Source organism: Eschrichtius robustus, chromosome 16 (genome assembly GCF_028021215.1).
Source record: "Eschrichtius robustus isolate mEscRob2 chromosome 16, mEscRob2.pri, whole genome shotgun sequence".
Classification (NCBI taxonomy): Eukaryota; Metazoa; Chordata; class Mammalia; order Artiodactyla; family Eschrichtiidae; genus Eschrichtius; species Eschrichtius robustus.
The window spans coordinates 17,952,669-17,979,250 of NC_090839.1; the positions used below are offsets into that span (position 1 = coordinate 17,952,669).

The 26,582-nt window shown below is 39.7% G+C and overlaps 1 protein-coding gene across 2 annotated transcripts in view; it reads left to right on the forward strand.

Annotated features, from left to right (window-relative positions):
- Positions 1 to 26,582, forward strand: part of PTPRT (protein tyrosine phosphatase receptor type T) — a 785,959-nt gene that overhangs the window by 364,387 nt on the left and 394,990 nt on the right. For both annotated transcript variants that reach the window (XM_068565244.1, XM_068565245.1), the window contains exon 7: positions 1,403 to 1,699. In XM_068565244.1, the coding sequence (XP_068421345.1) occupies positions 1,403 to 1,699 (297 nt within the window). The remainder of the gene's footprint in view (positions 1 to 1,402; positions 1,700 to 26,582) is intronic.

Here is a 26,582-nt window from a genome sequence, read left to right on the forward strand (position 1 = left end):
ATATTCATAACAAATTAAACATAGCCAATGTTATATATGGGGGTCTGGGACCAAGGTCAGCACTAGGGTGAGAAGGCATGATCAGATCTGTTTTTATTTTTTTATTTTTTTAAATTAAAGTATAGTTGATTTACAATGTTGTGTTAGTTTCTGGTGTACAACAAAGTGATTCAGTTATATATATATATTCCTTTTCATATTCTTTTCCATTATGGTTTATTATAAGATATTGAATATAGTTCCCTGTGCTACACAGTAGGACCTTGTTGTTTCTAGGTATAATAGTGTGCATCTGCTAATCCCAAACTCCCAATCCTTCCCTCCCTGGAACCCCCTCTTCCTTGGCAACCACAAGTCTGTTCTCTATGTCTGTGAGTCTGTTTCGCAGGTAAGTTTATTTGTGTCGTATTTTAGATTCCACATATAAGTGATGTCATATGGTATTTGTCTTTCTCTTTCTGACTTACTTGGCTTAGTGTGATAATCTCTGGGTCCATCCATGTAGCTGCAAATGGCGTTATTGCTTTCTTTTTTATGGCTGAGGAATATTCCATTGTATACGTATACTACATCTTCTTTATCCATCCCTCTGTCAATGGACATTTATGTTGTTTCCATGTCTTGGCTATTGTGAATAGTGCTGCTGTGAACATAGAGGTGCATGTATCGTTTTGAATTACAGTTTGTCTGGATATATGCCCAGGAGTGGGATTGCTGGATCAGATCTGTTTTTAGAACGATGCCCCCGGAGGGGCCTGTCTGGAAAAAAGTGGAGAGGAAAGAAGGAAGGGTTGAGGACTGTTGTGGGAGGCTAGGAAAGGACGAGTTGTGTTGTCAGTGAAAGGAAGGGAAATTCCAAGGCATTGTCAGTGGGTCACAGTGACCTGTTGAGGACGCTGTGCGTTGAGGATGCGATTCGATTTCTAGACTGTGCACCTCGGTGTGGTGAACTAAAGAAATGGGGCTGGTTTCTCAAGAGGAGGGGATGTGGCCAGATGAAATGTAAAGAGGTAGATCAGAAGTCCAGCATCCTTCTCAATTAGTATTTCCCCAAAGTGTTGTGTGTGCTGTTAGTGGTACCCAACATGGTTCTTGGTTGGTACCCTGATGAAGACAACTTTGCATTGTTTTACATGGTAAACATTTATTTATGGCAAGTGCTTCAGGTTTTCCCTTTAAATAGTTATGTTTTCTTTTAGATGCCTTATTTAAAAAAGAAGAAGGAGTTTGATTTACAGGAAAATGGTAATTAAATTACACTCTAGGTGGCGAAGTCAGGAAGGCAGTGGCTGAGTGATTGGGATGAGTTGAAAGCGCTGTTCTCCCCTGTTTTAGCGGAGCCTCCACCGCACTTTCTTGACAGCCTCCTCAGAGCCCCGTGTCTTGCGTGTGTGTCTTGCAGACCCGGTGCACGGCCCGCAGAACGTGGAGATCGTGGACATCCGAGCCCGGCAGCTGACGCTGCAGTGGGAGCCCTTCGGCTACGCGGTGACCCGCTGCCACAGCTACAACCTCACGGTGCAGTACCAGTACGTGTTCAACCAGCAGCAGTACGAGGCCGAGGAGCTCATTCAGACCTCCTCCCACTACACCCTGCGGGGCCTGCGCCCCTTCATGACCATCCGGCTGCGGCTGCTGCTGTCCAACCCCGAGGGCCGGATGGAGAGTGAGGAGCTGGTGGTGCAGACGGAGGAGGATGGTGAGTGCAGCGGTGCGCATGCTCCCTCGGGAACGGGAACGGGGACGCCAGACCTGCTGGGGGCGGGGCCATGCCTAGCGGTTAGCAGGTTTTATTTTTCCTGCGTCTTTCATCTCTCTCTTGGTATATCAGCCCCTTTTCTAAGCTCTTCAATAAAGCACCACACAGGCTGTGCAGTGCACAACTCCAAGGGGTGCTGTCCCCCTAGACAATGGCAGCGCTGTCGCAGACACACGCTCAAGTTTGACCTTTCTACATCCCCGTCTCTCTTCTCACTTTATACCACCTGCTATGCCAGCCTTTAACCACACTGATGCCTCCCGAAAGAGAAGCTGTGTATTGATAGGATTGTTGAAGCATGTTGAGTTTGGGAGTCAGACGGCTCTGGATTCTGTAAGAATAAGGATCAGAAAATACACTTAAAGAACTTGGCACACACATCGAATGCACCCAGAACCGCATAGTCACCTGGGTGTCCTACAGGCGTCTTCAGAAGTACCCAGAAACGAACCGTCTCCTCTAATATACGGACTTCTCTCCCTGTGTTCCTCACGTCAATGAACTGCATCCACTAAGTCAAGATAAACACCTGAAGTCAGCCTGGGTGCCTCCATCTCTCCCTCCCCATCCCCCAGCTCCACGCCCACAAGGTTCCGATGAGCTTGCTTTCTGCAGTTTATCTTCCAGCATGCCTCTTAAGACTCCAGGAAGAGAGAGCCACGTGTACTTTCTAGAACACATCTCTTTTTCCCGCCCTTGTCTCCTTGCCTATGCCACTCTGTTTCTCCTGCTCAGAATGACCTCTCCTCCACATTTGTGGGACAGACTCTATTTATAATCTTTCAAGTCTTTGCTCACGTGCTACTTCCTCCAGAAGCTTTCCCTGAGTGCCCCAAGCCGACTTGGGTGTTGCTTCTCAGACCCCTGCTGTATTTTTGCATGTAACTCCGCCACGGTGGTTATGTTATTTATGGTAGGACAGGACTTGCTGGTTCTAGGACTTATCTAAGAAACAACTTCTCTGTGGCCGTATTTCAGTTTTCCTTCCAGCCAGACTGCTTCTGGCCTCGAGGGGTGTCTTTAGTTAGTTTCCTGGCATCAGACTCATGTGGATTGGTCTGCAAATGATCGATTAAGGAAGGTTTCCCAGGGGAGACTGGGGAGGGAGTGGGGGAAGCAGGACAGTGAAGGGGAGGAAGCCCAGGTACAGCTTCAGGCCAAATCCAGGGGGCTGTGACCTGGGCCTGCAGGAGAACTCTACAGGGCAGGTTATGTGTCACTATCGTTCCAATTCACGGCTGCCAGCCAGTGGTTAGGTCTGGAATGGGGATGGAGGATTGGGAAGTAAATTCTCAGGAACCTTTGGCTTTCTACACATGCAGACAGAAAATCGAAGGGCGCAAAAACGGCATAAAGTGATTAGAAGGGATCCGGGCAGAACTCTGTCATTGTTACTACATGAGGCAAATCCTCACACTTGACTCAAAGCAGAGCCTCTTCCATGGCGGTCCTGTCTAGTACTCTTATTTCATATAAGCAAGCCGAAGGACCCCTGAGTGATGACCCCTGGTGGGATCCAGACCCACATCCTCAGCTGCAGAGTCCCACAAGGAGATAGAGGAAGGAGCTCCAGCCTCTCACCTTGTCTCCCAGTTCTCACATCACCCCGTCCCATCCTAGACCTGGAAGTTTTATCAAACCTGCCTTCATAACAAACCCTTCCTGATCCCCTTTAAATTCATCCTCACAGCCACTCTGTTCGCAGCCCCTGTAGACTGTGCTTCTAGGTAGCAGTAGCAGTGGGGACTCAAGCCTGTGTCACCTTGTTCCCCCATCTTCCTATCTTGTAACGAACCTCAGTCTTCTGTGGGTACAGCTCTCCCCAAGACCAGCTTCTCCAGAAGATCTGAGTGCCCTGTGTCCTATGAGCCTGTTCCCATCCAGCCTCCAACAGAGAGGGTCAGACATCTCATCTTGGCTTCATTTGGCAGCCCAGGACATGTGACCCTGGATTTAGCTTCTGCTGAAGCTGCCAAAACTTTCCCAAGATCTGGCTCCATTGTTTCAAAAATGTACAGCCCCTTCCTCCAGCAGGTAGAATAATGCACTCTCTGAGAAGACAGACTCTGGAGCCAGATACGCCTGGAGCAAGTTGCTTAACCTCTCTGCCTTGGTTTCTCATCTATAAAAAGGAGATAGTAATAGTACCTACCTTACAGGTTGCTGTGCTCATTAAAAAGGATGGTGTACATAGAAATTGGAATCATGCTCATCAGATTGTAAGTTTTCATTAAATGTAGCTACTACATTTGCACTAAATTAAAAAAAAAAATTTCTTGACAAAGAATCCTCTAGCACAACCAACCCAGAAGCCACCCACCCATCTCCTCAGAGCTATAGACGTCCACTGTAACTGGTTGTAGATTATGACATCGACTCTCAAGGAGTGGCGATGTGGTCAGTGCCTGGTTGGAGAAGCAGAGTTGGGGCAAGTAGGGTGGTTTAGTGCCAAGTGTTCATGAGGGACCTGGTTGTTAGAGAGGGAGGAGCCACTGTTGAGAACCAGCATGAAAACTCAGGATGCAGAAGATGAACACGAGGGTTTGGCCCAGGAACAGCTCAGGGCATTTTTTGCCAAGATGCTCTGCCCACCTTGGGCTGCTTTTTGAGGATTACCTACATGTGCAACAGCAAATCCCAAATCCCATCCTTAAGGCATGCCTCAGCCTCTCCCTTTCTTCTTCTTGTCATCAGGAAAAGAAACAAGCACAAGGTCTTTATCAAAACAAATTGAGAGCAGCAAAGCTTTGAAATTACATTTTAATCAAACACCATTAATGTCATATCCATTCCTTCTCTACCGAGATGTGCGGCCATTATCACAGTAAACACACCAACATTAAGACACCAGACCTCCATCTTGTAGCCCTCCTGAGGCCCCACCTCAGGAACCACCGGGCTGCAGCAAAGTCTCAGAAGAGCACAGCGCCCTCTGCATGCCGGGATGAGGTTCCATTTCTCCTAAAGAGGGGAGAGGCACCATCTCTGTTTGCTGGGAGCTCATTCACCTCAAGGTCGAGCTGGGGATGGAGCTCAGCTGTAGTCCATTAACCGAAACCCCCTTTGGGGAACCAAGGAGCAGCCTTGCAGGTTGAGCTGACTGGACTCACGCTGCTTTCGTCTGTGCTACAAAATTGTCTTCTGGGGAATATACGGAATTTGTAATTTCATCACCCCAGTGCTTTCGTGAGCGTGTGAAGCAATCCACCGCTGGTGAGAGGAGGTCATGGCCACTGAGCCCTGTTGTTTCATCTGGGAGGTCATCGTTAATAGGAGACTAAACAGGTTCTTTATTTTTCGCCTTTTCTTCACAAATGTCTCATACAAAACCGTGACTCATTTACTGGGTGGTTACTTCTCTGCCTTCAACCAGACCACAGCCAAGACTGTGAAATGGAATCTAGACACTCATAGGCATGTTATATTTTATACAATGACTCATACCCAAGATCTTACTTTGAAATGTTTCAAAACCATAGAAAAATTGAAAGAATAGTACAAACGAGATCTGTAAACCCTTCACTAGATTCAACATTTCTGAACACCTTGCTATCTATTTTTTCATATATATGTATGATACCTAGGTATGATATATTTGATATGGAAATATATATAAACATACATATAATATTTTTAACTCTTTGAAAGTAAGTGGCAGAAATCATGATACCTGACCCCTAAATTCTTTAGCATACATGACATGACCTAAGGATAAGAACATTCTCCTCCATACCCACAATACCATAGAATATCTAAGAAATTTAGCATTAATTTTAAAATAATCAAGTAGATAATCCACATTCATATTTCCAATAATATTAAACCTGATTTTATGTGACAAACCAGAATATGAGACATGTTTGGCAAAAGTGCTGTATGGGTTGGTGATGTATATTTCTCACTGTATCATGTCAAGAGGTACATAATGTCAGGGACCCCCTCTACTGATGTTGCTGCATTGGTCCCTTTGATAAGATGGGGACCTCCCAGTCCCTCCACAGTAAATGCAGCACCTTTTCTCTTCGTAAATTAGCTCACCTGTGCAGTGATGCTTTGAGACCCTTGAGGATTCTATTCCCCAAGAACTTTTTTTTAAATTTTATTGAAGTATAGTTGATTTACAATGTTGTGTTAATTTCTTCTGTACAGCAAAGTGACTCAGTTTTACATATATATATATATATTCTTTTTCACATTTGTTTCCATTATGGTTTGTCACAGATATTGAATATATCAATAGTTCCCTGTGCTATACAGTAGGACCTTGTTGTTTATCCATCCTATACATAACAGTTTGCCTCCACTAATCTCAAACTCCCAGTCCTTCTCTCCCCTACCCCCTTCCCCCCTTGGCAACCACAAGTCTGTTCTCTATATCTGTGAGTCTGTTTTTGTTTCATAGATATGTTATGTTATCTCAGATTCCACATATAAGTGATGTCATATGGTATTTGTCTTTCTCTTTCTGACTTACTTTGCTTAGTATGATAATCTCTAGGTCCATCCATGTTGCAGCAGATGGCATTATTTCATCCTTTTTGATAGCTGAGTAATATTCCATTTGTGTGTGTGTGTGTGTGTGTGTGTGTGTGTGTGTGTGTGTGAATCACATCTTCTTTATCCATTTGTCTGTTGATGGACACTTAGGTTGCTTCCATATCTTGACTATTGTAAATAGTGCTGCTATGAACATTGGGGTGCATGTATCTTTTCGGATTAGAGTTTCGTCTGGGTATATACCCAGGAGTGGGATTGCTGGATCATATGGCAACTCTCTTTTTAGTTTTTTGAGGAACCTCTATACTGTTTTCCATAGTGGCTGCACCAATTTACATTCCCACCAACAGTGTAAGAGGGTTCCCTTTTCTCCATACCCTCTCCAGCATTTGTTATTTGTAAACTTTTTTAATGACAGCCATTCTGACTAGTGTGAGGTGGTACCTCATGGTAGTTTTGATTTGCATTTCTCTAATAATTAGTGATGTTGAGCATCTTTTCATGTGCCTATTGGCCATCTGTATGTCTTCTTTGGAGAAATGTCTATTTAAGTCTTCTGCCCATTTTTTGATTGGGTTGTTTGTTTTTTTTGTTGTTGAGTTGTATAAACTGTTTGTATATTTTAAAAATTAAGCCCTTGTTGGTCACATCATTTGCAAATATTTTCTCCCATTCTGTAGATTGTCTTTTTGTTTTGTTTATGGTTTGCTGTGCAAAAGCCTGTAAGCTTGAGTAGGTCCCATTTGGTTTTTTGTTTGTTTTTTTAAGAGTTTTTTGATGTGGACTATTTTTAAAGTCTTTATTGAATTTGTTACAACATTGCTTCTGTTTTTTTTATGTTTTTTTGGTTTTTGGCCACGAGGCATGTGGGATCTTAGCTCCCTGACAAGGGATCAAAACCACATCCCCTGCTTTGGAAAGTGAAGTCTTAACCACTGGACCACCAGGGAAGTCCCAGGCCCCACTTGTTTTTTGTTTGTTTGTTTTTGTTTTTATTTCAACTGCCTTGGGAGACTCACCTAAGGAAACATTGGTACGATTTATGTCAGAGAATGTTTTGCCTACGATCTCTTCTAGGAGTTTTATGGTGTCATATCTGATGTGTAAGTCTTTAAGCCATTTGGAGTTAATTTTTGGTGTGAGGGTGTGTTCTAACTTCATTGATTTACGTGCAGCTGTCCAACTTTCCCAGCACTACTTGCTGAAGAGACTTTTTCCCATTTAATATTCTTGCCTCCTTTATTGAAGATTAATTGACTGTAAGTGCGTGGGTTTATTTCTGGGCTCTCTATTCTGTTCCATTGATCTGTATGTCTGTTTTTGTGCCAGTACCACACTGTTTTGATTACTGCAGCTTTGTAGTATTGTCTGAAGTCTGGGAGGGTTATGCCTCCTGCTTTGTTCTTTTTCCTCAAGATTGCTTTGGCAGTTCCGGTTCTCCCCAAGAACTTTTGACCCAACGGTTTTAACACTCCTTGATAGTCCTCTCCTGAATCAATTATTATGCTGATATTTACAAAAGGGTGCTCTAAATCTAGCATTCCCTCTACATGTATTAATTTGCATTCTTCTTTATAAAAGAGCTTTTCTCTCCTCATCCCCCTCCCCATTTTTTTTTCCCTATTGACTCATGGGTCATTTTTTTTCCCTGAATGTATTAAAATTCATTACTATCATTATTCTTTTCAATGCTCAAACTGTCTCAAATATGGCTAGTGGGAGTCCCTTCAGATTGGCTCCTAGGTCCTTTGGACATGGTCTCATTAGTCTTCCTTGCTTCTGGTGCAACAAAATATTCCAGACTCTCCTTGTAATGTCTCTGCCCCAGGCCTGGAGTTAACCACTTATCTGAGGATTTCTTGTTGTTTTCAGAGATGCATCTTAGTTGTGCTCAATGGGGTGTTATTGCCTCTGGGCTCTTCAAGAAGGTAGAGCTGGGGAATATAATTTTATCTGTTTTAAATCATGAGCTCACACTAATTCAAATCCAACACCTCAGGATTCTTCTGCACTTGCCCTCAATCCATATATATCTCTCTCCCTCCTCCCACAGTGAAAACCCCAACATTCACATATTTTTTCATTTGCTCCATGCTACAATACACACAAAGTAGTCTCAGAATTACAATACCAGTCCTCCTAACAAACAAGAAAACTACTAAATTAGGTTAAAGATTTTCTTTTTAGTTTTTCTCTCCTTGAGTAGTCACGATACCATATCCAAAAGTTCATTCTTTTCTCTGGATGGTTATATTATCAATTTGATACCCTATTAGGTTCATTTATTGCAATTTTAAGGTCTGCCTTCCCCCCATCCTTTTTTGTTTAATGTCATTGTTTCTAACATCAAAACAGTTTCTTGGTTCAAAAGTCAAAACTGTATAAAAAGGTACACTCAGAGAAGAATTGCCAGCATCTCTCTTTCACACGGTTCTTATCTGCACCTGGAAGGTAACCATTTGTATTTATTTCAGATATATCTTTCCTATAGTTCATTTTGTAAAAAAGTAAAAATTATCTTTATTTCTCTTATTTTTTATGTAAAAGATAGCATAGTAGGTATACTCTGCATCTTGTGTTTTTGTTCACTTAATATATCCTTGAAATCAGTCCATGTCGGCTTGTACAGATTTGTGTCATTCTTTTTTATAGCTGCGTGGGACTTTCATTATGTGGATATACCATGGTTAGTTCAAGTAGGGTCCTGTGGACACTTGGTTGTTCCCATTATTTGCTATGACAAATAATACTGTATCCAGTATTGTGCATATGGTGTTTGGTATTGTGGAGATGTATTTTCATGAGAAGTTCCTGAAAGTTGGATTACTGGGGTCAGTGGGTAAATGCATATGCATTTTTGTTAGATGATGACAAATACTCCTCCATAGAAGTCCTTATCATTTTACATTTTCATCAGCAATGTAGATTTGTTTAATCTTAACACCAAACATGAAAAAGCAAACAGTATCATTCTTCTTATTTTGCAATAAGGAATGTAGATTCCCATATAATTTATAATAATTGTATAAAAATCTAATTGATTATAATTAATCATATAGTATATAATATTTTAACATAATATGCTTAATCACATATAATAATATATCCTTAATCACGTATAATACATATATTATTGCATTTAGTATAAGACATGTACTTTCATCGTAGAGAAGACTGATATTTTAAGAATGAGTGCTTGTATTTTATGTGCGTTTCTAACAAGGTTAATTATCTGGTTTCTCAGGTCACATGAAGCTAGAAGGAGGTTGCATGTTGCTAGGGATATGTACTTGTACAGTAGCAAGATACAGTAACAAGAGGCTGCATGTTGCTAGGGACGTGTACTTGTACAGTGAAAGATACAGTAACAAGAGGCTGCATGTTGCTAGGGACGTGTACTTGTACAGTAACAAGATGCAGTAACAAGAGGCTGCATGTTGCTAGGGATGTGTACTTGTACAGTAACAAGATGCAGCACATAAAATCTGGAAAAGAGGACAGTGAGGAGAAAAGTATAAAAAGCAATAACAACAAGGCAATAAGTAATGAAATCCATAGTCATTTAGTTAAGGATAAAAAGCTGTACACATCTTAGTAAGTGCTGAGCCATCATTTAATTAGAGCTCAGTACATTTTTAATGTTTTCAGAGATAACCTTGAGCTATCATAAAGGGTAAGGAGAAGTGCAATTACAGTTTTTGAATGTGCATTATGAGCTAGGTGTTGTGCTGATATTCTTCATTCATACAGTCAGTTGCCAAATACTGTGATGTAGATGCTACTGATACTGGGTGGAAGAGAAATCTGAGGCTCAGAGAGTTTAAGGAACCTGTCTAAGGCTACTGAGTAACAAATGGCAGAGCCAATAAGTAGATCCCAAAATCTTATCTGTGCTTTTCCCCCAACCCTATCTAAGATACAATCCTATTCCTGGCCAGTATCTCCCTAAACACTCTCTGTTTTATCCTTTTCTGTAGAACTTATCATTATCTGAAATACTGTGTGTGTGTATGTGTGTGTTTATTGTCTGCCTGGCACATAGTAGATGCTCATTAACTATTTGTTAAACGAATGAATAGCTAATATCGAAACCCATGCCTCTTTCATGGTATCACGGGGCCCTGCTTATATATGCTAAGAAGGTAAAGACGTGTATAATATATTTTATTTACACTCAAAACTAGCTGATACTGGCTTGATAGAGCTAATCATTCGCCTCTCTTCTAAACTCTGAACCCAGTGATATCACATTCACTGCTTAAAATCAACCACGGTGGAGGTATTTACACTATGGAAATCAGGAAACATATTGAGGTTTTATTTTGTTTTGTTTTCCTGGAGAGCTGGCTGTGAAACATTTACTAATACACCACTGTATAGTTCCATTAAAAAGGTATGTTTGACACCTTAAGATATAAAAATTTATCCAGAAAAAAATTATCTTTCCTCCAGCAAGACTGGAAATTACAAGGTAGAGTGAAATTGTTTAAATCTATCTTGTCTCTATAAGACTCACAGACTCCTCTGAACCATTTTCAAATTATTTCAACTTTTAAGTTAGTTCTGAGCCTCTATAATGAACAACAACCAACTAACCAACAAATATGGCACCTGGAATGGAGAGGCAAGAAATAAAAAAAAAAAAAAAAACAAAAAAAAAAACCAACCTAGACAAGATGATAGGAAGGGAAACTTGGGCTGACTGTGCAGGGCTCTGTGCTTTTACATAAACTGACTTATTACTTCTCACAGCTACCCTCAAAGTTCACCATTAGCCCCACTTTTCAGATATGAAAATGGAGGGGAAGAAAGAAGAGGAAAGGATAAGACAGGAGAAGAGAGGAGAAAACTTCCCTTGATAACACTCTGTCCTCCTTTATGTTGAAATGAAAATTTCCCTTAAATTACCACTTGAGTTTTAGGCACAAGAAAACATCTGGTTTAATTACAGTGAATTTACATGAACCTACTGACAAGAAGCACAGTTAAAATTAGCAATTTTAGTGTGCTTTTTTTTAAAAGAGAATGAAATTATAAAGTAATTAACCTTTGTTGTAGAACTCTATCAAAGGGATGGAAAGTTCCATGCTGTTAGATAGAAAAAGAAATGAAATTTTGGGGAGGGAATATGTGGATCCACTAAAGAATTATGAAGAAAAAAAAGAAGGGTAAAGCAACTTAGAAGATAAGACAAAACAGGAATCTTTCCTCAAGAAGTCTTTTCACAGTGAGTAAGATGGGGAAGAAAAAGACCTAGTTGAATCAAAAGAAAGTACAGTTAACCCTCTGTATCCGTGGGTTCCGTATCTGTGGGTTCCACATCCGCAGATTTATTTCGAAATCAATGCACGGTTGGTTAAATCCTCCCACGAGGAACCCCCAGTGTGGAAGGTCAACTGTACTGCACCGTTTTATATAAAGAATTTAGCTTCAGTGGATTTTGTTATTTTGTTATCCTGGATCCAATTCCTGTGGACACCGAGGGTCGACTGTAAGTCGGCTTCATGGAAAAGGACTTCTTGACTTGTGGAGTGGTAGTGTGATGTGGTAAAAAAACCCTCAGCCTGGGGTCGAGATGTGCTGATTTTTCCACTAGTAGGTGACTTTAGTGTGACTGTCTTTCAGCTTTTCTACACCCACATGTCTACCAGGTGATGGAAGAAAGGGGTGATTCAGAAAATACTTTGGAGTCAGAGGGATCTGGGCTATATCTAGGCTCCATTCACTACTTTGTTGTGTAACCTTGATTAAATTACTTGCATTCTGTACATTTTAGTGCCCCCATCTGTAAAATGGGGATGGTCATCCCACCAGTTTCTATATGGTGTCCTACATGAAAGTCTATACATAAAGCATTTAATTTACTCTCCGCCAAGAACTATATTAAGTGGTGTGTGGCCAGTACCAGACTCAGCAGACTGCTTTTTAACCGAGGGTGTGTGACTTGGAAAAACCAAACCAGTGATCTATGCAAGATTTCTGTTAGTTATGGGCAAGGGACGATCTTAAAATTACCTATAATACCTCTGTAATCCCAATTTCAAACATCTCACTCTGACCGTAGAAATGAATGGGTGTGGCAGTGTTCCAGTAGAATTTTATTTACAGAACAAGCAGCTGGTTGCATTTGGCAGTGGCCATAGCTTGTTGACCCTTGAGCCACACTCATTCCTGTAATTATTTCCTCCAATCCTTTGGCTTTAAAATCTATCCATATGCTAATGACTTCTCCAGTTGACATCTCCAGGCCAGGCCTCTCCCCTGTCCTCCGGAGTCATTTATCCAAATTATCCAGTCATTTATCCTGTCAGACCTATCCACCTGCATTGCTAATCAGCCACTGGAATTAAACACGTCCACAGCTGGTGGCCTGATCATCCTTCAGCCACCACCAAACTCATTCTCCTCATGCTCTTCTCCACCTCAGTTAATGGCAACTCCATTTTATCAATGGCTCAAGTCAGACACCTTGATTCCTCACTTTTGTCACATCTAAAGCCCTGGATTGCAAACTCCAGGGAACACACCTATTCTCTATGATTGGCGCCCCCTTGCTTTGTGCAAAGCATCCCTGTTCACTCCCCACATCCCATCCATAAGCACATTCTTTTGACTTGTCCTTCAATATATAGCAAGACCTTGATCATTTTTTACAGCCTCTACTGCTAGCTCTTTGGTCCAAGCCACTGCAGTCTCCAACGTGGATTATTAGAAGGGTCTCCACAATGGCCTTTCAGCTTTAGCCCTGGCCCCTGCTCTGTTTTCTCAACACAGTGGCCAGAAGGATCTTATTAAACCATGAGGCAAATCACAACATCACCCCTCTGTGCATAACCTTCCAGTGGTTTCTTGTGTTACTGAGATTAAAAGCACAAGTCCTTAGGGTGGCTCACAAGGTCCTATGTGACCACACTGATGCGGAAAACTTGGCCTCTGTGCACTGGTGCCAAATCGAATCTCAGAGTTTTGGGTGAAGTAGAAAAGACTAGCTTTACTGCTTTGCCAGGCAAAGGGGGACACAGAGGGCTCATGCCCTCCAATATCTGTGTCCCCCAATCCAGGAGGATTTGGTGAGGAGTTTTATAGCAGTAGTTCAAGGGTGGGGTTGCTGATAAGATTAGGGTGTGTGCAGGGCCTTCACTCCTTTAATCTGATTTCAGGTAGTCTCCTCCTAATGAGCCTTTCTGGTTCCTTTAATTTGGCCTCAGGTGGTCTCTTGATGAGGTTATCAAACTGTGATCTTCTTTGGAATGAAGAATGCTAACATCTTATATTTGTTGGGGGTTTTAGTTCTGTAAAGAGCTCAAAGATATTGTTCCGTGCATCCCTTGAGGCAGAACCAGGACCCTGCCCCAAGGCTGCACTGTTGTTTCTTGACTGCTCCTCCCTTGTCTCTGTCTGCATCCCCTCCCTTCCCTGATTATTACCTGTTTGAAGCTGCCCTTTGGAACTCAGGGAAGGTCAGGGAGGCTAGACTCTGTTCCCTACAAACAAGGAACAGGGGGCACAGAAAGGCTTCTGTGCCCAGGAGCCCCAGAGGGTCCTGCCTGGTTTTGTTGTTTTTTTTTTAAACTTCTAATTTTTTATTTTATTTTATTTATTTATTTATTTATGGCTGTGTTGGGTCTTCGTTTCTGTGCAAGGGCTTCCTCTAGTTGCGGCAAGTGGGGGCCACTCTTCATCGCGGTGCGCCGGCCTCTCACTATCGTGGCCTCTCTTGTTGTGGAGCACAGGCTCCAGACGCGCAGGCTCAGTAATTGTGGCTCACGGGCCCAGCTGCTCCGCGGCATGTGGGATCTTCCCAGACCAGGGCTCGAACCCGTGTCCCCTGCATTAGCAGGCAGATTCTCAACCACTGCGCCACCAGGGAAGCCCCTGCCTGGTTTTAATACTACCACTTTTCTGGTTGCCTGTCTGACCTCATCTTCTTCTACGTCTGCCTTACTACATAAATCCAGTCACTGTTCTCAAATGTGCGAGGTGTGTCCCTGCCTCAGGACATTTGCATTTGCCATTCCTTCTGACTAGAATAATCTTCCCACAAAAAAAACAGGGCTGGTTTCTTCACCTCCTTCATGTCTTCACTCAAATGTCACCTTTTAGGCGAATCTTCCTCAGCCTTTCTATTATAAACTGGACTTTTCTAACACCAGACTCCTTGTTCCTCTTCCCTGGTCTGTGTATCTCCCTAGGATTTATCATTTGACATGCTGCCTATTTCACTCTACATTTAATTATCTCTCTTCTCCCACTTGCATGTATACCAAAGAGACAATGATGGTTTTTTTCTATTTTTGTTTACTGGTGCTTCCAAGCACTTAGAACAGTGCCAGGTAGATAATAGACATGTGATAAATATATTATTGAATGAATGAATCATGAGAATCTCCTCAAAGACAAAATAGAATTTTAAATAATTTACCATAGAAATCAGAAGAAAATTTTAGAAAGCTGTTAAATATGCTCAGTAAGCTATGAGAAGATATGGCTTCTATGATTAGCAGTATGACACTATTCAGAGACTATAGATAGATGGAGGGACACCAAGGGAAATAGTAACAATTCTGATTTTGCAAAAGAATCAAATCGGTGATCTCCAGGCTGCACTAGAGCAGTTCTCAGAGAATGTGATGGGACCAGGGGGAGGAGCAAACACACAGGGTGTGAATCACCACAGTAGCTATGAAGGAGGTACTATTTTAATCCTCATTTTAAAGAAAGGAAACTGAGTCATTTTAAAGTAAGAAAACTGAGTCACAGAGAGGTTAGGCAACTTGCCTCAGGTTGTACAACATATAAGTGGTGAGAATGGGACATAAACCCAGGCAGTCTGGCTCAGCCCATGATGTTAGTACTACGTTACAGGTCTGCATGATGAAAATGAGAGTTTTGATTCAAGATGGTCATCTGATCATTCTTCTTAAACTACCTTCCCAAAGGAATAGAAAAATGCCTTTCATTCTGCCCTGAGAACTTTAAGAGGATGCCATACCCATGCCAGAGGACTTAATGCAGAGCAATGTTGGGGGAGGGGGACCTACATGGAGAAAAGATGACGGAGCTGTGACTTCACTGAAAGAAACCACCCCCTCCACTGCCACCCAGTCCCTTGGGGCACAAGAAGAAGGAACTTCTAAGCCCAGTTGCATAAATACCCTCAAACTCTGCCCAAGGCTAAAGGCAAGGGTGGGCTATGGAGCTGATAGGAGTTGGGGGGTCAGGGGTTCAGGAGACTTAATGTTGAGGCATCTTTATATGCCAGTCCACAGAGCAGAGGATGAGAGCCCTTGGTTCAAGCCTGCAATGTGGTAAATCAGGAAAGCAGAGGAATTTGAGGAAAGAATATCTTTGGGAAGAGACATTCCAGTTAAAGGTAGGGGCAGTGCTCCAGGTAACTTCAGGCTGCTCCTTCAAAAACCAAAATAAGTCCTCTTTTTGAAAAGAAGCTTCCTGTTGTGTGGTCATTTCTTTTCCCTAACCTTCCCTCACCAACCCTCACCTCCAAGCAAGCGGACCCCTTATCTGGCCAAGTAATGATGGGCATATCTGAATTTTCCCTTTCCCTCTGGGTTAGAAATATTTAAAACAGGGGCTCATATAATCACTAGCAGAACATATCTCAGCCCACCAAACTAGACTGGCCTGTTCCAGCTCTTGTAAGTTTGCATAAAGAAAGGTTACTGGACATATGGAAAAATGCTGTCATTCTTATTAAAGAGGAACAATCTTTTAATGCACAGCAAATGTCCCTTAAGAATTACAGCAAGAAACAAGATTTTAAAACACAGTAAAATCCACATTCTTTACAGAATGTATAAATAAATGCTGGGTTAGAACATGTTCATGGAATGGAAATTAGTGATGTAAAGAAAGAGATTAGTTCTCCCAGACTGGTCTTTGTAAAAGAGTTTTTAGCACTATTTATTATATTTATTATTTTTATTTAATAATAAACTCCATAGTGCTTAGGGATGTGTGTTTAAGGAAGAAAAACTATAATGAAAAGCAAGGTCATGATTATTAAGAAGTTAAGAGAGCCCTTACCTTTTGCAGGTATGAAGTTGTCTGTTGATAAATTAATGAGATGTGTATTTGTTTTATATGCTTGTATACTGGTTCTTTCACAGTAAAAAAAGATAAAATGTGGATATTAAATATCCTTTTAGACCAGTAAATTTGACGTTTATGGGCTATGAAAAAGTTCCTAGCAAAATATAAATATAAAAACTTGACTAAAGGGGGAAAATGTATATAATTCTACAACAAATAGAGAAAGAGAAATAGAATCAGTAGTTTAAACTTTTCCAACAAAAACACACCAGTCCTAGATGGTCTTACAAGTGCAATCAGACAAATACTCAAGGCACTGGTAATCCCAGTCTTGCATCTATGCTTTTAGAGAGAAGAAGAAGGAACACTCCTCTCCTCATTTTAGGATACCAGTTTATCCTTAATATCAATACCAGACAAGCTTATTATGAGAAAAAGGACAATTAGATTCAAATCCCCCAAACAAAATATTAACAAACAATCCAGCACTGTATACAACTAGGGAAAAAAAAATGGTTTATTTTAGGAAATTAATATAATATTTGTTCAACATTAACAAATACATTACTGCAATTCACTTCTTTAACAAAGTAAGAGAGGGCAAAAACATATCATTACTACAATAGATACAGAAAAAGCTTCAGTTAAAGCTCAGCATGACTTAAAAAGAAAATATCCTTGTACCAGGAATAAAAAAGACCTTCTTACCCTGATAAAGGGTAACTATAAGAAACTTACAGACACCACACCCAAGGATGAAATAATAAAATCATTTCCTTTAAAGTTGGAAAGCACACAGATGCTTATCATTATCTCCACTAAATATTGTATTGGTGGCTTTGGTAGAAGGCAAGAAAATTAAATAAATAGTGAAAAGATTGGAAAAGAACAAAACTATCATTAACTGTAGATGCTATGGTTATTTATTAGATAACCCAAAGAAATTTACACACAATTCATTAGAATTAATAAGAGAATATAGCATGTTTGACAAAAGAACTCAACATTAAAAAATCAATTGCATTTCCATTCACCTAAAAAGTATGTGTTTTTCTTAAGATACTATTTATGATACCAATAAAAATATATGGTTTTTAGGAATAAACCTAACAAAAAGATTTCAAGATGTATATAGTATATGTAAATGTATAAAGCACTGAAGGACATTAAAGAAGACCTGAGTAAGAGATACACCATGTTTATGGATAGGAAAACCCAATTTATAAAGCCATAATATATAAAGACATTAATGGTCTCCCAGTTGATCTATAATTCATGCGACTTCAATAGAAAAATGAGACTTTTTTTTTGAAAATTTACAAGCTAGTCCTAAAATGTATATGCAAGGAGAAAAGACAAGAATAGTAAGACAGCCCTGAACAAAAAAATGCATATTTGCAGGCCTTGCTCTACCAGCTACAAAACTTACAAATCTTTGTTAATCAAGAAGACGTGGTATTTCTAATTCAAAAAGATACATGCACCCCAATGTTCATAGCAGCATTATTTACAGTTGCCAAGGTATGGAAGCAACCTAAGTGTCCATCAACAGATGAATGGATAAAGAAGATGTGGTATGAAATTAAGAAAACACTCCCATTTACCATTGCAACAAAAAGAATAAAATATCTAGGAATAAACCTACCTAAGGAGACAAAAGACCTGTATGCAGAAAATTATAAGACACTGATGAAAGAAATTAAAGATGATACAAATAGATGGAGAGATATACCATGTTCCTGGATTGGAAGAATCAACATTGTGAAAATGACTCTACTACCCAAAGCAATCTACAGATTCAATGCAATCCCTATCAAAGTACCACTGGCATTTTTCACAGAACTAGAACAAAAAATTTCACAATTTGTATGGAAATGCAAAAGACCCCGAATAGCCAAAGCAATCTTGAGAACGAAAAATGGAGCTGGGGGAATCAGGCTTCCTGACTTCAGACTATATTACAAAGCTTCAGTAATCAAGACAGTATGGTACTGGCACAAAAACAGAAATATAGATCAATGGAACAGGATAGAAAGCCCAGAGATAAACCCACACACATATGGTCACCTTATCTTTGATAAAGGAGGCAAGCATATACAGTGGAGAAAAGACAGCCTCTTCAATAAGTGGTGCTGGGAAAATTGGACAGGTACATGTAAAAGTATGAAATTAGAACACTTCCTGACACCATGCACAAAAATAAACTCAAAATGGATTAAAGACCTAAGTGTAAGGCCAGACACTATCAAACTCTTAGAAGAAAACATAGGCAGAACACTCTATGACATACATCACAGCAAGATTCTTTTTGACCCAGCTCCCAGAGAAATGGAAATAAGAACACAAATAAACAAATGGGACCTAATGAAACTTAAAAGCTTTTGCACAGCAAAGGAAACCATAAACAAGACCAAAAGACAACCATCAGAATGGGAGAAAATATTTGCAAATGAAGCAACTGACAAAGGATTAATCTCCAAGATTTACAAGCAGCTCATGCAGCTCAATAACAAAAAAACCAACAACCCAATCCAAAAATGGGCAGAAGACCTAAATAGACATTTCTCCAAAGAAGATATACAGATGGCCTACAGACACATGAAAGAATGCTCAACATCATTAATCATTAGAGAAATGCAAATCAAAACTACAATGAGATATCACCTCACACCGGTCAGAATGGCCATCATCAAAAAATCTAGAAACAATAAATGCTGGAGAGGGTGTGGAGGAAAGGGAACACTCTTGCACTGTTGGTGGGAATGTAAATTGATACAGCCACTATGGAGAACAGTATGGAGGTTCCTGAAAAAACTACAAATAGAACTACCATACGACCCAGCAATCCCACTACTGGGCATATACCCTGAGAAAACCATAGGTCAAAAAGAGTCATGTACCAAAATGTTCATTGCAGCTCTATTTACAATAGCCAGGACATGGAAGCAACCTAAATGTCCATTGACAGATGAATGGATAAAGAAGATGTGGCACATATATACAATGGAATATTACTCAGCCATAAAAAGAAATGAAATGGAGGTATTTGTAATGAGGTGGATGGAGTTAGAGTCTGTCATACAGAGTGAAGTAAGTCAGAAAGAGAAAAACAAATACAGTATGCTAACACATATATACGGAATCTAAGGAAAAAAAAAAAAAAGGCCATGAAGAACCTAGTGGCAAGACGGGAATAAAGACACAGACCTACTAGAGAATGGACTTGAGGATATGGGGAGGGGGTGGGGTGAGATGTGACAGGGTAAGAGAGTGTCATGGACATATATACACTACCAAATGTAAAATAGATAACTAGTGGGAAGCAGCTGCATAGCACAGGGAGATCAGCTCGGTGCTTTGTGACCACCTAGAGGGGTGGGATGGGGAGGGTAGGAGGGAGGGAGATGCAAGAGGGAAGAGAAATGGGAACATATTGTATATGTATAACTGATTCACTTTGTTATAAAGCAGAAGCTAACACACTATTGTAAGGCAATTATACTTCAATAAAGATGTTTAAAAAAAAAAAAAGATGTGGTATATACACACAATGGAATACTATTCAGCCATAAAAAAGAATGAAATAATGCCATTTGCAGCAACATGGATGGACTTGGAAGGCATTATGCTAAGTGAAAGACAGACAAAGACAAATACTGTATGATATCACTTATAGGTGGAATCTAAAAAATACAACAAACTAGTGAATAGAACAAAAAAGAAGCAGGCTCACAGATATAGAGAACAAATTAGTGGTTACCAGTGGGGAGAGGGAATGGGGAGGGGCAATATCAGGATAGGGGGAAAAAGGGGTTATTATGGGATTATATGAAATCATGTGTGTTAAACTTTTGAAAATTGTAAAGCACTATAGAATTTAAAGAATCATTCAGTTAATAAAAAGACATGATATTGACACAGGAATAGTCTAATACAACAATTGAAAAAATAGAGAGAAACTAGAAATAGACCCATACATATGTGGAAATGTGATGGAAGGCAGAGGGAGTGTATGGCAGATCAGTTAAGTAAATAAAAATTTGTTTTCATTAAGTAGTGATAGGATAGAGAGGAAGAATTGATATTAGATCCCTACCTCACGCTATACGTGAAAACACAATTACAGATGAGTTGAAGACATTTTATAAAAGGTATGACTTTAAAACTGAAGAAAGTTTAAGGGAATATTCGTATGACTTCAGGGTGGAGAAAGTATTTCTTAAATAAGAATATTTTATTTGGATTTATTATTTTTGTTTGCATTTATCTGATCCTGAGATAAGGATTCAAATGCAAGTACTTTATTTAGGAGATGGTCCAGGACACACTGGTAAGTAGAGAGAAGTGAATCAGGGAAGGGAAGAAAGCCAATAAAACATGCATTATCAAGAAAATTACCACGGGAATCACTGGGTTTTAGAGCAGTGCCACTCCACCTGTAATCCAGAGACCAGCACTGACTCATGAACTCTTTCAGGTCCTTGACAAGATAATTACAGAAAAAGAGATTAAGTATTTTAAAGGAGGAGCTTGCATTTTCTGTGTTTTTATATTTCACTTTTACTTTTTGATTTTACTTTCCTATTCTTTTTAAAAATTTTATGATAGTATCGGTCCACAGTGGGTTGAAAATAATATTAAGAAAATTAATAATAATAACGATAACAATAACAAGGGTTTCGGTATTTGAGGTAGTTTGAGAAATATTACTAGAACATATCTCAGAGTTAACCCAACCAATGGTGAAGAGACCAGAATATTCATACATTAACTTCCTTTCATTGCTTGAATAATGTTTTGGGGACATTAATTCTGGCACTTTTTGCTTACCCTGTGTGGAGACCAAGTTTGCTTCCACAGCCTTCAGGTAGAGTAGCAAGTGTTTTGCAGTGAGCATCAGGATATGGGCAGTAAGCACCCACAGCATCTGCTGCTATTTTTTTCCCAGCTTTGTTGAGGTTTATTTGATAAATAAAATTGTATATATTTAAGATCTACAACATGATGATTTGATATAGATATACATTGTGAAATGATTACCACCATCAAGCCACTAATGTTTCTTTTCCCCATACCAAAAAAAAGAAAAACTGATAAATTTGTCCACAGCAAAATTAAGAACTGATCTTTAATCCAAAGGTAACATAAAGGGATAGGGAAGACAAAAACCAAGAGAAGATTTTTATAACACACATAGCCAATAAAAGGATCCATAGCAAAGATATGCAAAGAACCTCTACAAATCAATAAGAAGAAGACAATAATGTCCAAAAAACACTAAAAGATGCTCATCCTCTTTAGAAAACAGACAAAAACAAATAAAATCTCAATGATCTATCATTTCACACTTACCAGATGGTCTAGAATATAAAAACCTTACAATACCAAGTGTTTGTAAGGATGTAGAGACGTAGGAGCTTTCAGAACATTGTTGGAGGGAGTGTACATTGCCACCACCACTTTGGAAAATCATTTGGCATTACTCAGGAAAGCTGAAGACAGATATTGCCCTTCGTCTACCTATCCTATTTCTAGGTATACCTTAGTGAAATCATACATATTTTCAACCAAATGTACAAAAATATTCATAGGAGCAATGCTGTAAGATAGCCCCATTGGGAAATAGTCTTAATGTCTGCCTATAGTAATAAATAAGAAATATAGAAAATAAGACTCTATTCATAAAATTTAGAAGAAATACAACTACGTGCATTAGTGGGGATGAATCTCAAAACAGCATTGAGTGACAAATGCAAACCATGCAATACAAACACTCAGTTTTATCTATATAAAGGAAACCAGGAAAAACTAAATGATATTTTGTCTTGAGATAGATGTATATACTTATAACTCCAAATAGAGAGAAGGATTAACATAAAATTCAGAATAATATGCATTTTTTTTGTTCATGGGGCGGAAAGTAGGAGACAAGAGTGTAAGGCCCAAAGGATGCTCCAATGGTACAGCGATGTTTTATTTCCTTTTTTTTTTTTTTTTTTGTGAAGATTATGTGTTCTGGGCTTCCCTGGTGGCGCAGTGGTTGAGAGTCTGCCTGCCACAACTGGAAGAAAGCCCTCGCACAGAAACGAAGACCCAACACAGCCATAAATAAATTAATTAATTAATTAAAAAAAAAAAGATTATGTGTTCCTCAGTGTATATATATATATATATTTTTTTTTTAATTTATTTATTTATTTATTTTTGGCTGTGTTGGGTCTTCGTTTCTGTGCGAGGGCTTTCTCTAGTTGCGGCAAGCGGGGGCCACTCCTCATCGCGGTACGCGAGCCTCTCATTATCGTGGCCTCTCTTGTTGCGGAGCACAGGCTCCAGACGCGCAGGCTCAGTAGTTGTGGCACACGGGCCTAGTTCCTCCGCGGCATGTGGGATCTTCCCAGACCAGGGCTTGAACCCGTGTCCCCTGCATTAGCAGGCAGATTCTCAACCACTGCGCCACCAGGGAAGTCCTGATGTTTTATTTCTTAGATTGGATAGTGGGTACATGCATGTTCATTTCATAATTATTATTTAAATATACATTTGTTACACATAATTTTGTCTTATGTTTCATAAGAGAAACTCCTTAATGTAATGCAAAAATAATACGAACAAAAGTAGTAAAATCCTAGGAATACAGTTTGTAAGAAATGAAAAAACATTTTTAACTGGGAGACCTAAAAAGAAAACATTAAGAAATGAGAATTAATACAATATTACTGGCAGGAGGACTTGTTATAAAAAAGGTGTCATTTGTCCCCCAGAGAAGTGAAGAATGCAAGGGAAATAAACATTCTGACGGAACATTTTTGAAGTTTTGTAAAATTATTCCAGTATTCTTCTGGAAGAATACATTGGTAGTGATAGTCCAGAAAACTTTGCAAAAGAATGATGATATTTGGAAAGGACCTGTTCTACTGAATATTAAAACATGCTATATCAACACAACAGAGAGATACTGTCACAATAGAAGCTATGACTCAATGAAATAGAGCAGAAAGCCAACAACATATGCTAGAATATAAAATAATTTAATGTGATAATAAAATGGCATTTTAAATCACTGGGGAAAGTTTTGACTGGTCAATTTATTGTCCTAAGAATATTGTAAAGAACTCCAGTGAGATTTCCATTTTGTACAGTACATAAAATTGATCCCAGATGGATTAAAATGTTAGGCTTAAAAAGAAAAAAGTTGGGAATAAAGCATAAAATAGAAAGCAGAAAATACAGATGACTATTCATCTGATGTTGGGTAAAAAAGAGAATTTGCTCTGAGCTAGTATGAAAGGAGGAGCCCAGGTGGTGGTCCTAGCTTGATACTCCCCATCCCAGCCTGCATCTGACACAGCCTTCTTAGTGAGCAGTACCAGCACCTCTCTGTTCAGCTCACCTTTCACCTCTTAAAGCTTCTCCAGATTCCTGACGAAGCTCCTCCTCCAGGACACTTTTGGTAGATGGTTTCACTCTCTCTTCTCAAGAAAGTAGAACCATTAGAGGACACCTCAACCTCCCTCTCCAGAGCACTTGCACATTTTCTTCCTCTTATCTCACAGAGGGAAGGATGCTCTCTTTCCACCCACCCCTGCCCTGGCATTTTCAGGACCCTACTAATATCAGTTGTTTCCTCTCTCTTTCCCATCCTTCTACCTCTTAACGTCAATTTTGGATTTTTCCTGGTTGCCTTTAATCATGCTATAACCTCTCCCTCTTTGGGAGGGGGCAGTACTTTAGCTCCGTGTCTCATTCCTGTTCCTCCTTGCATTCGCCTCCCCTTCACAGCCAAAATGTTTACTCGTCTCAACACAAGTAAACATTTTGTTTGTTTACTCGCCTCACCTTCCACTCTCTTCTCCACCCATTAAAGGATGACTTATGATACCAGTGTTCTCCCTAAATTACCCTTGCTCAGTTCACAAGTAACCTTGAAGACACTACATTCAATGAGCAAACAGAAGGTTGCATCTTACCCAGCATCCACACCTGTCACTGTTAACCAATACCTTTTTGCTCCTCCCTTGGTTGCTTCAATGACAGCCCACCTTCCGGTTTTCTGTTGCTTCTCTGAACACGGCTTCCCAGTTTCTGAGTTTCTTTGTTTTCCTTGTTAAGTTTGGAGTTCCTCTTGCCTTAGTCCTAGACTTGCTACTTTTGTTCTCCTCTGCACTCTGGCTACAAGATCTATTCCCTGCCCATGGTTTCAGTGCCTAAACATCGCTACCCACTGCCCCCACCCCACTGCTACAACATTGCCCCCTGGGTGTTCTGCATACTTGTCCAATGAATTATGACAGAACTGAGCTTGCCAGCTTCCTTTCCAAGGCTAGTCATCCTCTAAGGCTCCCTTTCTGTGAACAACCTCTGATCCACCCCACTGGTATGAAACAGAAGAGCTGGGGTTTTCCTTGACGCGTCTCTTTCCTCCATCACCACCAAATCACAGGAGCTCCCGCAAATCTCTGACACAGTCTAATTCTCTTCTACACTACCATCACCCTGGTCCAAGCTACCATCTTCTCTCCCCAGGATGGCTTTTCTCCTTCCACACTTTCCTCCACAAAGCCATCCACCGCACTCCAACACCCACCCTCCCCAGGATTGTCCTAGTAGCTTTCGACTTATCCATCGACCCTAACTTACTTTCTACTCATTATCCTGATTTGCCAGGCTAGATTTTCTCTGCTGGTTATAATTCTTCCAACACCTTATGTGTTTACCTCAAAGTCCTGATAACAACATTAAAAAACTAATTATGAGTGCAATTATTTATTTAATGTAGTCTCCCTTTCCAAAATACAAGCTTTATCAAGGATTTGACTCTGTCTTTCTTTGTCCCTGGTGTATCCGTAATGTCTATCACCAAGTCCCTTGGTCGTATTAAGTATTCAATAAATACCTGTGGAAAGGATGACTACATACCTAAAAGATTTAAAAAGCAAATGAAGAACTGACCAAAACTATTGTAACCTATGCAAAAAAGCTTAAGTTCTTAAAAACAGATTATAAATCATAAGACAATGATGAACAGAAATGAAGAGCCATCCAGGAAAATGAGCACAGGGTATAGAAAACATGTTCATAAGAGAATCAATGCAAATGGCCAATTAAACTGAAAAACAAATCTGCGCTCTCCAGTATTCTAAAAAAGATACAACTACATATGCTTAATCTTTTAAATAGTCGTTGTTGTCATGGATTGGGAATTGGCATATCCTTCTGTTTGGGGAGCCCAGAATTGTGTGAACTTTCTGAAAGGCAATCTGGTAGTATGTGTCAAAAGCCTTAAAGATAAAATAGTTCATCTACTTTAGCCCAATAAATTAATTTCCAAGAATTTATCTTAGGGACATCAGCAGAGTTGCATTCAAATACTTATTTGTAAGAATGCTCATTTCAGTGTTATTATAATCATAAAGAATTCAAGCCAACTTTAATGCCCAATAATAAAGGATTGGTGACTATAATGGGGCATATCCTGCTCTAAGTAGCCATTAAAATGCATGGCCCCAAAGAACATTTAAGGATTTTTTTTTAAAACTGTTGTCTGTTTAGTGGTAAAAGGTCACAACACAATATGCACAGTAGGAGTTTAATTTTTAAAAATAAAATATGTATATGCATAGTCATGTGAAAATACTGGAAAAGTATCTCCAGTTACAGGGATTATGAGTGATGTTGTTCTTTTCTTTTTTAAAAAATCTTTTTTTGTAGATTCTTAATATTCAACAAATTCTGTGTATCATGTCCGTAATGAGAAAAACTAAATATATTTTAATTTAACAATAGGGAACTGATTGCAACATATGGCCGTGGCTATATCTAGAGAGGCATAGCATGATGATTAAGAGTATATGCTTTGAAGCTCACAGACAGGTGTTCACTTCCCTCTTTGCAACTTAAGAGCCATATGACCTTGAGCAAGTTATTTAATGCTCTCAGCCTCAGTTCCCTTATCAGCAGAAAGGAGATAATACATACTGGACAGAGCTGTTTTGTAGCTTAAATGAAATAATGTATGTAGAATTCTGATCACAGAGTAAGCACTTAGTAAAAATACCTGCTTTTATAATGCCAAAATATAAATAGATACTGTAATGACTTACATGAATTCATGATCCTCTAAGGGGTTATAACGGGAAGTTGGGGGAATCATTATTTTATGGTTCAGCATCTTCCAGACTGTCATAATGATGGTGGAATTCAGCAGGAGGATGCTGGCAGGAAGACTTATCTGGGTACAGAAACAGCCCAGGAAAGGGTTTGCTCATTAGGGCAAAAT